The 13,377-nt window shown below is 41.1% G+C and overlaps 1 protein-coding gene across 5 annotated transcripts in view; it reads left to right on the top strand.

Moving 5' to 3' along the window:
* The first annotated feature begins 1,046 nt into the window (after window positions 1-1,046).
* The window catches only part of GLRB (glycine receptor beta), a 56,479-nt gene continuing 44,148 nt past the window's right edge, over window positions 1,047-13,377 (top strand). For 2 of the 5 annotated variants that reach the window (XM_049833845.1, XM_049833810.1), the window contains exons 1-2: window positions 2,460-2,692; window positions 4,056-4,209. In XM_049833845.1, the coding sequence (XP_049689802.1) occupies window positions 4,088-4,209 (122 nt within the window). In that variant the 5' untranslated portion in view covers window positions 2,460-2,692; window positions 4,056-4,087. Of the gene's footprint in view, window positions 1,126-2,459; window positions 2,693-2,950; window positions 3,041-4,055; window positions 4,210-13,377 lie in introns of those variants that run through there. The other 3 variants (XM_049833829.1, XM_049833820.1, XM_049833838.1) reach the window with 3 other exon arrangements.

Here is a 13,377-nt window from a genome sequence, read left to right as displayed (position 1 = left end):
CTATTCAACATTGGAAGTTCTGTTTTTCAGTCATAATTCCTCCTCCAGTAAAGCAGATACTGTATGAATTAAATATGTTTGTGTTTAAAGAATTTATAATAGCTGTCTCCCAGGTGGGTTTTCTGATGTCTAGTAATCACTTATGCCATTCTGCTTGCTTTCTCACTTTTTTTCCTTCTGCAGGAACATTAGCCCAATCTGTCTTCCCAGACAGCTGTCTTTACAAAACACACAGGACTTAATATCTCTGAGCTCTCTGCTTTTTTTGGTTTGTTTTTGTTGTTGTTTTTTTAAAGTGGTATCAATCAGTTGAAAAAAACCAAAAGTTTGCAACAAGCTGTTTGAAACATGCACACATACAGAGTGTTATTACACAAAACTCATTACCTTAAGAAAGTAGACTAAAAAGAGCAATAAAACCAAAGAAATTCTATCCTATACAGGTACAAAGTATCTTTTGTGTGACTGAAAAGCAGAGGGGGACTGCTGGACCTTCAGATCTCCACGTTCCACTACTGCAAACTAAAGAAAGGACCGATGCCCCTGGGCTGATCACTAGGAAAAGTTTTGTTGTATTTTGCATATGGTTTACACAACTATTTCCTAGTGATCAGGATAATGTCTAAGATCAGGAATTCCTGGGAATTATTCCTGAATCAGAGAAATGAACATGGTTAGATGTTCTCAGCAGTGGAGACAGCAGCAGCTACAAGCAGAGGAAAGACAGCCAAGTGCACCCCTGCACTCTGAAATACAATGAATGCTGAGACAGAAGTGGGTCTGCCCTTGTACATTCATTTACTAGTAAAACTTCCATTTTATTCACTTGTTTCTCTTCAGTAGGATCTCTGAAATACAAAACATCACCAAAACCAATCAGCAGAACGCAGCCCATTACTCGTGATCAACCGGCTTGCTGGTACAAGGCTTGTAGAGGAGGCTTTTTTTCCCCAGTCCTTCCCATTTGGGCATTGCTAGGTCAGCTGGTGCTGCAGTAGGACATCTGAATGGCGCGCGGGCTGTCCTTCAATGTCCTGCACGCATGACAGCAAGTGCCGAGTGAGGGGGTGGCGTGAGCAGCGAGATTATTCTGTCCCTGCCAGCCTGCCAAGAAGGTGCTGCCAGGTAAGAGAGCAGCTGTCTGTGACCTTGGCCAGCTTTTACATGGTGAGAGGCAGGAGGAGAGGCCTTCTCCCACAGACCCTTCATTGCCAGCGCTTGCTAGAGAGCTGACACCTATTCCATTTCAGTGCATGAAAAAAAATCAAGGCTTATTGAAATATTTCTTGTAGAGTTTGATATAATTTGTGAGGTGTAAGACACCTAAAGATACACCTAGAGATACTAAAGATATCTTACCAAAGCAGTTCCCTTTTCTTGACTTTGTCACATATATCTCGCTTTTATTAGTCATAGAAAGATATTAGCTGTATGATCTTATTGAATGTGAACCTGAGGGGTGGATGGAATTCATTTCTATTTTATGCATTGTCCTGTTGAGTTACCGCAAATATTCATCACAACCATAGCCGCATCAGGAGGCGCTTGCAAATGCCAGTGGATTTGAGAGAGCCCAAAGGAGGCGATTAGGTGCTTTGCGTACGAGAGGAGGCAACAAGCAGCCGGGCTCAGCGGCTGCGGGAAGCAGCGTGCAGAAAGCGGAGCCTGCTGCGGCTGCAGTAGCTCAAGCTGCTGGTGCCGACAGTCATTTGTTCCTTTTGTTCGTTTATGCCAGTCCTTCTAGAACAACTACAGCATCCTGGTTTCTATTCCTGACAGAAAGTTCAGAATGGTTTTGGAAAAATAAGCTTACCTTCTTGCAGACAGTGTTATGGGAAGCCTCTGGGCTTTGCTTTCTGTTTCAGGAAACAAATTCACTTTGTTAAGTTCCTGTGTTTGAGCTGGAAAACCCTGTCCTGAGAGACCTGTCGCCTTAAACTGACCCCCGGTAGTAGATTTTTGCATCCACATGCATGTATGCGTACGCGTGTGCGTGCGGACACACACACGCGCGCGCACACACACGTGTGTGTGTTTATCTATGGCAGCAGCAAATTCTGAAGGGCGTGGGGCTATGTTCAGAGCATGTCCATAAGTCGGTTAGGAGAGGAACGTTGCTCAGAAGGTGGAGCTGAGGGTACCCGACATTTGGGCGCTACAGAATCAACACACCGCTTGCTGCCTGCCATGGCGCGTGGGCCAGGTCGCCTGCTCGCTCGCTTCTCGTTCACCAAAGCAGAGGCGACCTCCTTCACTTTTGACCTGCCATTTTATAGCCCGAACCCCAACAGCGCTTCACCATGAAGCCCGATGAGGGTTACGGGACGGCGCAGAAAGCGTCCACCCGTGTCGTACACTTTATCTGACCCCCATCGCCGGCGGCGGGAGGGCCGGGGCGGGGAGGGGGGGGCCGGGGTGGGGGTCCCCCACCCCGGCCCCCCCCTCCCCGCCCCGGCCCTCCCGCCGCCGGCGTCGCCGTTCTCCCAGTGCCCATGTGCGGTCGGGCGGGCGGGACATGCTCACTGGGCGAGGACCGCGCCGAGGCTACCGCACATGCTCACTGGCCGCGGAAAAAGAGCACCGTGGGAGGTAAGGAGTCGCTCCGGCCGCCGGAGGAGCCGCGCTTTCGTTCCGTAGAGGGCCGTGAGATGGCTCGCCGCCGTTTGCCCGGTCGCCACAGGCTTTAATCGCGGTGTGTGTGGGGGCGTGTGGTGGGGAGGGTGGGTGCAAGGGTCCGGCCCGGGAGCTCCGTTCCTGCCGGGCGGCAGCCACCGAGGCCCCGTCAGCACCCAGGCCAGCGGCGGTGGCGGCGGGGCCCGGCCGCGGCGGTGGGGCCGGGGCGGGAGGCGGCGGCGGGGCTCGGGGGGGCTCGGGGGGGGCGGGAAGCGGGCCGTGTGGGGGAGCCCCGCTCGTTTTCTCCTCACGCTCTCCCCGCCGTACGCCGGCAGCGCTCGGCAGCACGGAGGCCGCTCCCTCCCCGGTGCTGTGGCCGGTGGGAGGCCTCCGACCGGGCCGGGGAGGCGAGGAGGCCGGGCGAGGGGTAGGGGACGGCGGGGGCAGCTCGGCGACCGTCACCGGCGCGGACGGGGGTGTGTGTGTGGGGGTGTCTGCGGTTCCCGGGGGGGGCTGAAGCATCTCGGTGGCTCCCGGAGGTGGAGGGAGGGAGAGAGAGGCAGCCACTGCTCCTTGAGAGGAATTAAAAAACAAAATATGAAGGAAAGTGGAGAATGCAGCTGGTGCTGAGGCATCTGCGAGGTTCCCGCTGGCCCAGGGACGCGCCTGGGAATTATCTGTGGGATGGGAAACAAATGGAAAATGCCTGGGGTGTCGCGCGGCTGCGACTGGGGGCAGGTGGGGCCGAATCTGGCCGAACACAAACTCAGCTCCTGGCCTTTGGGGTACGCACTTTTGCATGTGAGAAGTTAGAATATTAAACTGAACACGATGAATATTATTGTGGGTTGCGTTTAGTCATCTTTGCAAGGCCCTTTCAGTGCTGGCTCCGCAGCGAGAACGCTTCCTGCAAAATAGTCGTTTGTGTTTAAATTCTGTGCATAAAATTAAATTTGCAAGCCTTTCTCATAACTAGCATTATGAGATAGCATGATTGCTATTTTATCTGTGCAAGGTCATAGAGGGCTTGCAGTTCCCTGCCTCGTTAGATGACTGGTTGGTCACATTTAACCGAATTTAATGCAGTTGATACATGACCTTTTTTGGTGAGGAATTCTGTTCCAAGTTTCTGTGGATTTTGAGTTAGACAGCCTTTGAAGGACATCGTGTTTACTTCTTAAACACACTGGAGCAAACTTGCACTTAAATCTGTTCCTCACTGCCAATCTCTTAACTTTGGGAAGCTCCCTGACTCTCAGAAAATTGCCTAAGTTGCTTGCATATAAGAGGTACAGCTCAACAGACTCTCTCTCCCAAGGCAACTAAGCTGAAACTTTTGAAAACAAAACCCAAACCCATTTTTTTACTTTTTGTAGGTATGTGTTCCCATTTGCCATATCTAGCCCTTTTAACATTAACTTCTTTCTTTTCTTTTGGCACAGACCAAAGGTTTCTCTGAAGCTTAATCTTCAAGATGAAGTTCTTACTAGCAGTTTTCTTTTTCGTCTCGTTCTCCTTATGGGTTGAAGAAGTCTATTCCAAAGAGAAGTCTTCAAAGAAAGGAAAGGGGAAGAAGAAGCAATATCTATGTCCCTCGTATGTTCCTTGTTTCTTTTATGCTTTTGTATAATGGCGGTCCTGCCCTATTTTTAACAGTGGAAATTATGTGACAATTGAAGTAGAAGGTGATGCTTTCTGCTGAAAGAATGGGTTTTGGGGTGGGAATGGGAAGAAGAGGGTTTGACCAGCATCATAGCTAAGTTCTGTCATTAAGTGTGTTTCTTCTGCAGCAGGTCCTCTGTTTTAATGAAAGGAAAAATCTAAGCCATAGTAAATCGTTTCCTTCTTTGTGGGGGTTTCCAACCCAGTGTCTTGCTATTAATGGGACATGTAATGTAGTCCCATAGTGCTATGCTGTCTAGCGTCGTGTTGCAGGTGTACTGAGAAAAACAAGGAGGATGCAAAACTGTTGTACTGAAATTCAGTTTCTGGTTAGCTTAGTTCTGTAAGAGAAGGCTTGTCCTACACATATTCTTATTGCATGTTGAATAGAACTAAAGTCTTCAGCATGTTCTGTCAAAGATTTACAGTACTATAACATTTATGGAGGTGGATTGATTGTTGCTACAAAGCATGCCCTTATGGAATAATGTCTCTGTAAAGATACAAAAATTAAAATCTGTGATTGCCCAGTTGAATACAGAGAATGTATTCTGGATACCTATGATTACTTGATGTTAAAAATACTCCCTCTTTATAATGCCTGTCGCATTTTAGGTTGTGATCCATAGGTCATTGCAGAAGTTTTATTTGTGAGCACCTTTTTTGTCATTTTCTTGGCTAGTCTTGCTCATCTCTTTAGTGTTATGGTGTAAATATCTGAGGAGAAGATTGATGGAATATAGTAAGTTGCCAATAAGTGTAGAAAAGCGCTGTGTCTGAAATGATCAAATTGTTTAGACAAATTTAAACACATTTATTCTTTGGCCGTAAAAGAAGATGACTGGAAGATGAGACTGGCCATTCAACATTAATAGACTTTTTCCATGCTAAAAAAAAAAAAAAAAAAAAAAAAAAAAAAAAAGGAATAACAAGACAGAAGCAATGTTTGAATAATACTTTTTAAAGTTTGAACTCTATTTAAATATTGACAGTGATGTTTATTTGTAACCCAAACTTTTTAGAAAGTTTATACGTATGGTGAGTGCTTTCATTCTTTTTTTATATCAAGCCTAAAAAATGAGATGTATCCTTGGATTTGAATACTGTAAGAGGCAAGTCTCAAATGTGATCATGACTCATCTGAAATGACTCCTACCTATTCTGTCCCATTTGAATAGTTATGTTGAGCTCTGAATGGAACTTTTGGTCTGAGCTACCATGAAGTTTTGTAGCAAGGGGAGAAGTGTCATAGTTCCCAGGACAGGCGTCAGCAGGGAAGTCCTGCGAAAGTGACTTACACAGCTGGGAACTGAATCCAGATTTTCCATCGTCTCACTGAAGCAGACAGCATTTCCCCGTTCTTGACTTGGTCTTAATTAGAATTCAAAACGTTGATCTAATTTTATCTTGATAAGTGGGTGGATTTTTTCTTTGTTTTTCTCTTAAGCACAGTATTTCTTGGTACCCTGTTCTTTTTGATATCAGTTGACGTTACAACCATTAATTATGATGTCATTTGCCACCAATATACTTGAAAAGCATTGAATAAATGCTATAATTTTTGAAGTGATACTTTTACATTCCAGCCAGTTGAAGCTTTCTGCAAAAATACTAGCGGAATCCAGTCTTTGTCTGATGTATCACATGTGCAGTGTTTCTAGGTAGAATTAGTTGTTGTAGCGTAAGCCCTGTTGGATTTTCTGAATAATGAACAAGTTGTCTATATCTTACTTGGCTGAGGTTCAGAGCTTGAGAGACAACCACTTGTAATAGCAGGGCTGCAGGACTGCTGTTTTTGTGGCTGGCACCTAGAAGACCTCTCACGTGAATGAGCAATGAAAGTCAGTTCTGTCTTGCAGAGAAATTATCTAATGCTCTTTTAACTCAGGCTACTGATGGTAAACCTTCATTCATCAGCATTTTTTTCATAATCATTCACAAAACCTCTTGACTTGGTGACGCTCTGCATTATAAAAAAGGCTGAGTACTCTTAATAATCTTTTTCCTGTGGAAAAAAAGTAAGGAATCTTCCCTCAGAAGCAAACCAAAACACAATGCAGTGGAGTGGGAATTAACTGACACCATAAGGGTTGACCAAAAAGAGTCTTGAAGTGGTTGAATGAAAAATTTACTAGTAAAGCACAAAAGAAATATTTTAGAAGAATGCCTTGTACCTTTTCTAAAGAAAAAAAGCAGGATTTTGCATCATGTATAAAATTGAATGGTACAAATTCCTAATGAAAACATACACTTATAAGTTAAAATCTTAATTTACCTTTAATTTACATCGGTTACTGGTCCAATAAAATTAAAACTTGATTATAATGAATTATTGCTTTTTGTTTCCTTACAACATGTGAAAGCTAAATTTTACCTCCTCAGGAGAACAAAACCCCATACTAGTAATTATATAAGGAACAGTCTTCTCTTTACAAGCTTTATAATGAAATTCAAAGGTATGCAAATAATTTTCCAGGAAAGATTTATACTGAATCTGATGTTACTGCCTGAGTTCCTTACTTTGATGTTAAGAAATGGATGGTTATAAGACTGGTTTGGGACTTTAGCATGAATTTGTTTGTATGAAAATGGAGCATACTTGAACTTTTCCTTTTATGGCTCTCCAGAATACAAGCCTTTTGCCAAATGTGCCCCTCTGGCATGAAGTTAACTACTATTAGAACAAGCTGGAAACAAACTGATTAGAAACCCAATAAAAAGTTCATTATTGTCTCATAAGCAGATACTTGCTTCCTTCAATTAGGAAAGCGATTTTGTATCTTAGAACAAAACCTCTTACTTGTGATTATTCATAATGCTGTACTTCTCAGTGCATTGTTTGATAGTGGCTTGATTGGCCATCTGATTTTCATTTATTTCTGAAACTGTTTTTCCCAGCTTTTTTATCAAGGGTTTTCATGAAGCTGATGCTTAATCATTTGGTTCTTATTTGATGTAATGTTTGCTTAGAACAGATGTAAGATTTTACATCTTACATTTAGATCATTTTTCTTCTTACCTCAGACTTTCCAAATGAAACACAGAGTAATTATACTTGTTTCTGATTCCTGATTGTTTGCTGATTAACAAAGAAATTGATATATTAGGGCTAAAATCCTATAACATGTAGTTTTGCAGCATAAATCTGAGAAGCTGGCTTCCACAGATGCATAGTGCAATAAAATATAAAGCTTTAGTGTAACAAAAGTCTTGCCTTTTGTCTCCATGGAAAATATATTAAAAAAAAAAGGAAACAGGAACAGGTCCACCTCTTCAAGAAAAAAAATTAAAAAAATTTGTGGATCACAGTCTTCTGTTAATAAAGCTTATTTTGAAATTCACTATACTGAATACAGATGATTTCAGTATAGCTACAGATGGATTTAGTCACTTGATCTCTTTCTTGATCATAGACTACCCATCAGCTGTATTACCTCTGTTACTTCTTACTAACTTCATAATACCTCATAACACCTGTTTCTGGTAAATATGCTGGACACTTTGCTGTGACTTTTTTTCTAAGAGTACTGCTGAAAAATATTTTTCCTTTTGTTAAGTCATGATAAGTACTTCAGGTTTTTTATGAAGTTTGAGCTTCTGCTGTTATCCCCACAATACTTAGTAGCCCAGAAGGTCTCTGCTCAAAGCTACTTGCAAGATCTCTAGACAAATGAAATTGTAAGGGAAGGGAAGTTTAGTTATGGCAGTGTTAGAGAAGGCATAGAGTGTCAAATAGCAGCTAACAAAATCAGTTACAACTGTGCTCCTAATCACACCTATCCCTGTTAATTACAGTTTTAGTATGACTCAGCTGTTCACTTGCACGATGTTCGTTTCTGAAGATCCCACAGCGTCTCTAATACTGTGGCAATGCTAAGAGTATAACATCACTAAATCTCATTCTTTTATCTGGATAGCAAGACTGTGCTTTTAAAATAGCATCCCTCCTCACCTTTATGTGTTTTTCCACATGGAGATTTATGTCCATGTAGATGATTAAGTAAATTCTCTATGATACCTATAGAGACTTTTTTACCCATAAAGCAGGAGTAGAAATCATATTTTGGCTTGTATTCAATAAAGCATATCAGCTACTTCAAAAACTGTGAAATGGCCCTCTAAGCCCTCCAGAAAACATGGCTTGTGCCATCTGCCAGGGCAGAAGCTTAGAAAGGTCACAGATGCCAAGGTTCAATAAACAGCTTCTTTTAAAAAATAACAGCAAAAGACAGTGGAATTGGGGAAAAAAAGCCTTTGATGTGTTTACAACATAGAGTTGTATGAAAGTCTGTCCTAAAATTTCTCTTGGTTAACTGTCAGCTTCTGACATGCTCTTCCCACAAAGGCTAAAGAAGTTCAAAGTGTGTCTTGTATCTTGGATCCTCTCCACCTTCCCACAGACCTTTTTTAAATTATATCAAGCATGTGGGTATACATGGTCTTTCTATCAGTAATATGTGATCATCCCCTGAACGTCAATGGTGGGCAAGTGGAGTCATCTTTGTCTTCATTCCCATCTTGTAGAAGACACTGTTGATATGTTTGTGAACATTCTCATTTGTAGGTATGATGGGAGGGTTGATACAGTTTGTGGGAGAAGAAGAAATGAAGTTGAAAGACAAACCTGAATTTGATTCTGGAGGCAGTTACATCTCACAGTCATTCTGAAGATAAGTACATTGCAGAGCCTGGGTCTGGTTCCTATAAAAATTCTTTTCCCCCATAGTAACAGCAGTTGGTCAATGGTTTAATTATTCTGTAGCATGTAACTATCATGGAAAGCTGTGATCCTGGACAGATAGGGCCACATTCCAGGAGGTTTGGGAATTTGTATTCACAGTCGATAAATGCGCTGGGGAGTAAAAGATAAAGCTATATAAGCAAAACCCAAGTTATTTTGTAAAACAGTAATTAAGCATGGTAGGCTGGTTGTTGTTCAGTAATCCTCTCAGCGAGCAGTGTTTACTCCATTCTGAACACTATAGTGATTGAGATGCTACAATTGTGTGGTAAAGTTACAGACTTTGTATTTCATATACAACCTCAAGACTGAGAAAATACTTGGATCTGCTGGTTAAATTACACCTCCTAAACCTAAGTACAAGGAAAACCATAGGCCTAAATTCTGTTCTCAGGTCCACTAAATGGATCTTATATTGGGTGTATCTCCACTTACACTTTCTACTTATATATACCACCATACAAGGTGGTTGGCTTTTACTAAGATCCATGCATTGTCTCAGTACTTACCTCATTTGGAAGAAAGACTGGGACAAGGAACTGATGTGGAAAAATTATTTTTAAAAAGTCTGTGGTTCTGCTTAGACATCTGGATGCTCATCGTGTTTCATATCTGCATGCAGTATCAGGATACAGCAAGACGCCCATTATGCACAAAGGTCGCTTAGGTGGTAACTTCAGCAGGATGCAGACGTGCCTAGGATAGGAGCAAACTAGCTAATTTTAAGAAAAGGAAGCATTGCTGTGAGCTTGCTGTGAGCAGTACTAGTCAGGCTGGATGAAGTACCATACTAACCTGGTTCTACTGGTTTGGGGACTATCATCTCTGTGGCAGGCAGATGAATCAGCTTGCTTTTCTCAAGTTTAGGGAATAACAAGGCACTTCAGATTACCATATAAACACCCGTTAAGGTGTCCAACCCTGGCAATCCTGAGTGTGAAACCAAAGCTGGACTTAGAGGTTTAGACAAGGACTGAACTAGTGACACTAACTGAGTTATTCACACCATGCAATGTCAGGAAGGTTGCTTACATGCCCACATTAGGAGACTGTGTTATTTGGTCTATCTACAATAGGAGATGAAAGATGAGTTATTTCACCTCTGCAATTCAGGGTTCACAATTCGAGGTGCCCAGTCTGGGTTTCTGTTTCAACTTCTGCTATGAAGGAACCTTTCTCTTTGTTCACCACAGTGGATTACCTCCAAATTTAGGTACTGAGGTTACATATCTAATTTTAGGTGTTCAGCTGTCAGCTGCATTTGTGAGGACACATAAACAGTTATTCAGAGTTCCATAGTTTTAATGTAATTTGAGTGATACTACTTTGCTTTGGAGGCATTGTAATTATCCTCCCTAGTAATGGAGATGTCACCCGGTACGGTTTGAAAACGTAGCTATTAGGCATACTAGAGATCACAGACGTCACTCAGAAGAATTAGATAGTATCTCTTTGATTTGTATTAACCTGGTTTTGTGCTTTGAGTTATTGCACTGCAAAAATCAAATGCCTGCAAATCAGAACACTGATTGTTTATATCAGAGAAATAGCACTTAACGATATATGGTGAGATGACAGGTACTGTGTTTCCCAAAACTTATTTTTATCATTCTCAGATATACATTGCCATGTTTTATGACTAAAATGTCAGTTTCCATCACATAGATTAGATAAACTGTGCTAGAATCTATTGTTTCAGCGTCATATAGGAAATTTTGCTGGAGATAACAGAACAGTGTGAGTTGGAGTATGTATTTTTATCTGTCAGACAGTAATCTAAAACTATGCAGGCAAAGCTTGATGCTAGATTATCCAAGCTATGTGCTCTAAGCAAACACCAACAATAGAATAAGCATGCTACCTGACAGTCTGGACTGCAGCGTGTTATGAAATGGTGTGTGAATACATCCCTGTGACATGCCTTTTTTTTTTTTTCCTGATTGTCATGCCATAAGTAAAAAGTATATTCATGTTTTCATCTAAAATTAGAGATTCTTCAGCATAATGGGATCTTGATCTTAAGACTAGGGATCAGAGCAGTAGGTGAATGAATACAACAGCGAAGGTTCTCCTTCCCACTTGTGCAGAATATCATTTATATTCTTTTCCCCAGTCATCCTTCTGTAGCACTGTGTGTGATAAGGACTTGTAACTTCAGTGAGCTCTGAGACTAAATGTCATGACAACCCATAGACATATAATGTCTTCTGACACATTTGCTTAACACAAATGTAACGAAGCTATATAAATTTCAAACCAAGTGTAATATATGCTTCCTTTTGCCATGCATATCTGCTTATCTAAACTTGTGGATTTTGATTAGTGAATTATGAAAATAATTATCCATTGCCATCAGCTGAAAATGTTAATCATGTTCTTCAAAGCAGTGATAAAATGTGTAGACCTGCAGTGGAAGAGGAGATGGACACCTTACTGTATGTCCTGTGAAATACAGTATTTAAAGTCATTCTTTTATTTGTCAGTAATACTAGAATTAACCTCCCAAACACCAGAGAGAGGTTAGTCGTATCACACACAGTATCGCGCTGAAAGACTAACTGTATTTGTTTTCTTTCTGGCTTTTGAGGACACTCTTTGTAGAAGTGAGAACACTTTTGAGAATACTGTTTGTTTTTTCTTTCTTCGCAGAAAAAGAGAAATCATTCTTTGGCTTTGTTTTTTGTTTCTTTTTTTTTTTTCCAAAATTTTTGGGGGGGCAAAATTCTTGTTAAGGCAAGAATTATTACTATTACTTGCTTTTAAATTCCCTTTATAGCAAATGTGAGACTTCTGTTGCCTTACCCTTTGGTATTTACCATATCTTGCTTAGAACTCATCAATTACCGTGAAGAATGCTACTGCATTTCCACTTAATGCTTTCCAGCAGCTCCGCATATATTCAACGCAAGTTGAAATAAATGTATTAAAATTACAACACAGACTGCAACTGGTGGAAATCTAAGGGAAATCTTAGGCTAGTTATCAGCTTTTCAGAAATGTGAAAATTGTAGGTTGAATAAGAAAAATTGGTAAGTAACTTCTCAACTGGTGTGAGTGTTGTTATAAGGGAGTCAGACAGCATTCAGCAAATTGAAGTACAGCTTCTTTTAGGAAGGGAGATCTCAGCTCAAATTCTTTTTCTCTTATGTAGTCTATGGATTTGCCTATTGTTAATTCATTCCAGAACAGCCAATTAAGCAGGGGTGGCTTTAGGTAAATATCTTTGTGGCATGAATAGTCCCAACCTGTTCTCCAAGCATTGAACCCATCCCATTCACAGTTTTGTTAAGTCATTCTGCTCATCTGTCACTTTGAAAGTGGCATAACCTCTTAACTCACCAAAAGCTACACATATTGATTTGCAGGTGAAATTTAGGGATTTTGATCAGCAAGGCTCTCTGAAGGAAATCCAGTCCTTGTGACGGCGTTTAGTCGCATGAGTGCTATTCAACGATGGCAGTTCAATGACAGCATGCTGTAAAAGACCACAGTGAAAAATATAACTGGCACTCAGCAGAGCTTTTTTCCAGTAGCTATTCTAACCAATTCATTCAAAGTCACCTTTAAAAAATACCAATTACTGACTCTCTGTGCTGCTTCTACCAACTCAGAACAGCCAATGCTGTTGTATTTCACTTGGTTCTTATATAAATGAGGATAAATGTGTGTGCATTACACTTGTATGAGTTAAAACACTACCCAAAAACTTGCGGAAGATGTGATCATGATGTTCTTTACTGGAAAGCAGTACTGCTGCCCGTTCTTCCCATCACTGTCTTCCCAGTGCAGTAAATCTCCTTTGCCTAATTCATGGATCACCTTTGAATGAACAGCATGAGCAGATATCTGTATTAACATATTTCTGCAGTACAACTCAGATCTCACAAAACTACCACCTTATTCCTTGTACTTGAAGAGACAAATAAACCTGTCATCTCTATTTGGCTTTCTTTTGCTGTTTGATGCTCACTCATTTAATTTCTTAGACTTTTTTCCTCTTTTCCTCTTTGCATTTTAGAAGCATCTGTATTTAATTTATGTGTCCATGTTATCCCGTGTGGTTCTGATTACCATCATCACTATTTAATGAACTTCTTTGTATAATCCACAGCAGAAATTAAAAAAAAAAAAAGGATTTACTTTTGTTCATTAGTTGCTTGGTTTTGTCTTGATATTTCATTAATACTGGCCATATATGATTTAGAAAGAAATCCTATTGCCTGTGTTAAGGAGACCGTCCTTTTATATAGTTTCTGTAGGCATCCGATGTAGATATTTTAGATGTTCAGATGTGTGACTTGCAAGGAAGCAATGCCATGAACCTTTTTGTATCAGATATAATAGTGTACAGAGTGTTTGCC

This window comes from Accipiter gentilis, chromosome 3 (assembly GCF_929443795.1).
Source record: "Accipiter gentilis chromosome 3, bAccGen1.1, whole genome shotgun sequence".
NCBI lineage: Eukaryota > Metazoa > Chordata > Aves > Accipitriformes > Accipitridae > Astur > Astur gentilis.
The sequence above is the reverse complement of the archived record's forward strand: the minus strand, read 5'-3'. Positions and strand labels throughout refer to the sequence as shown.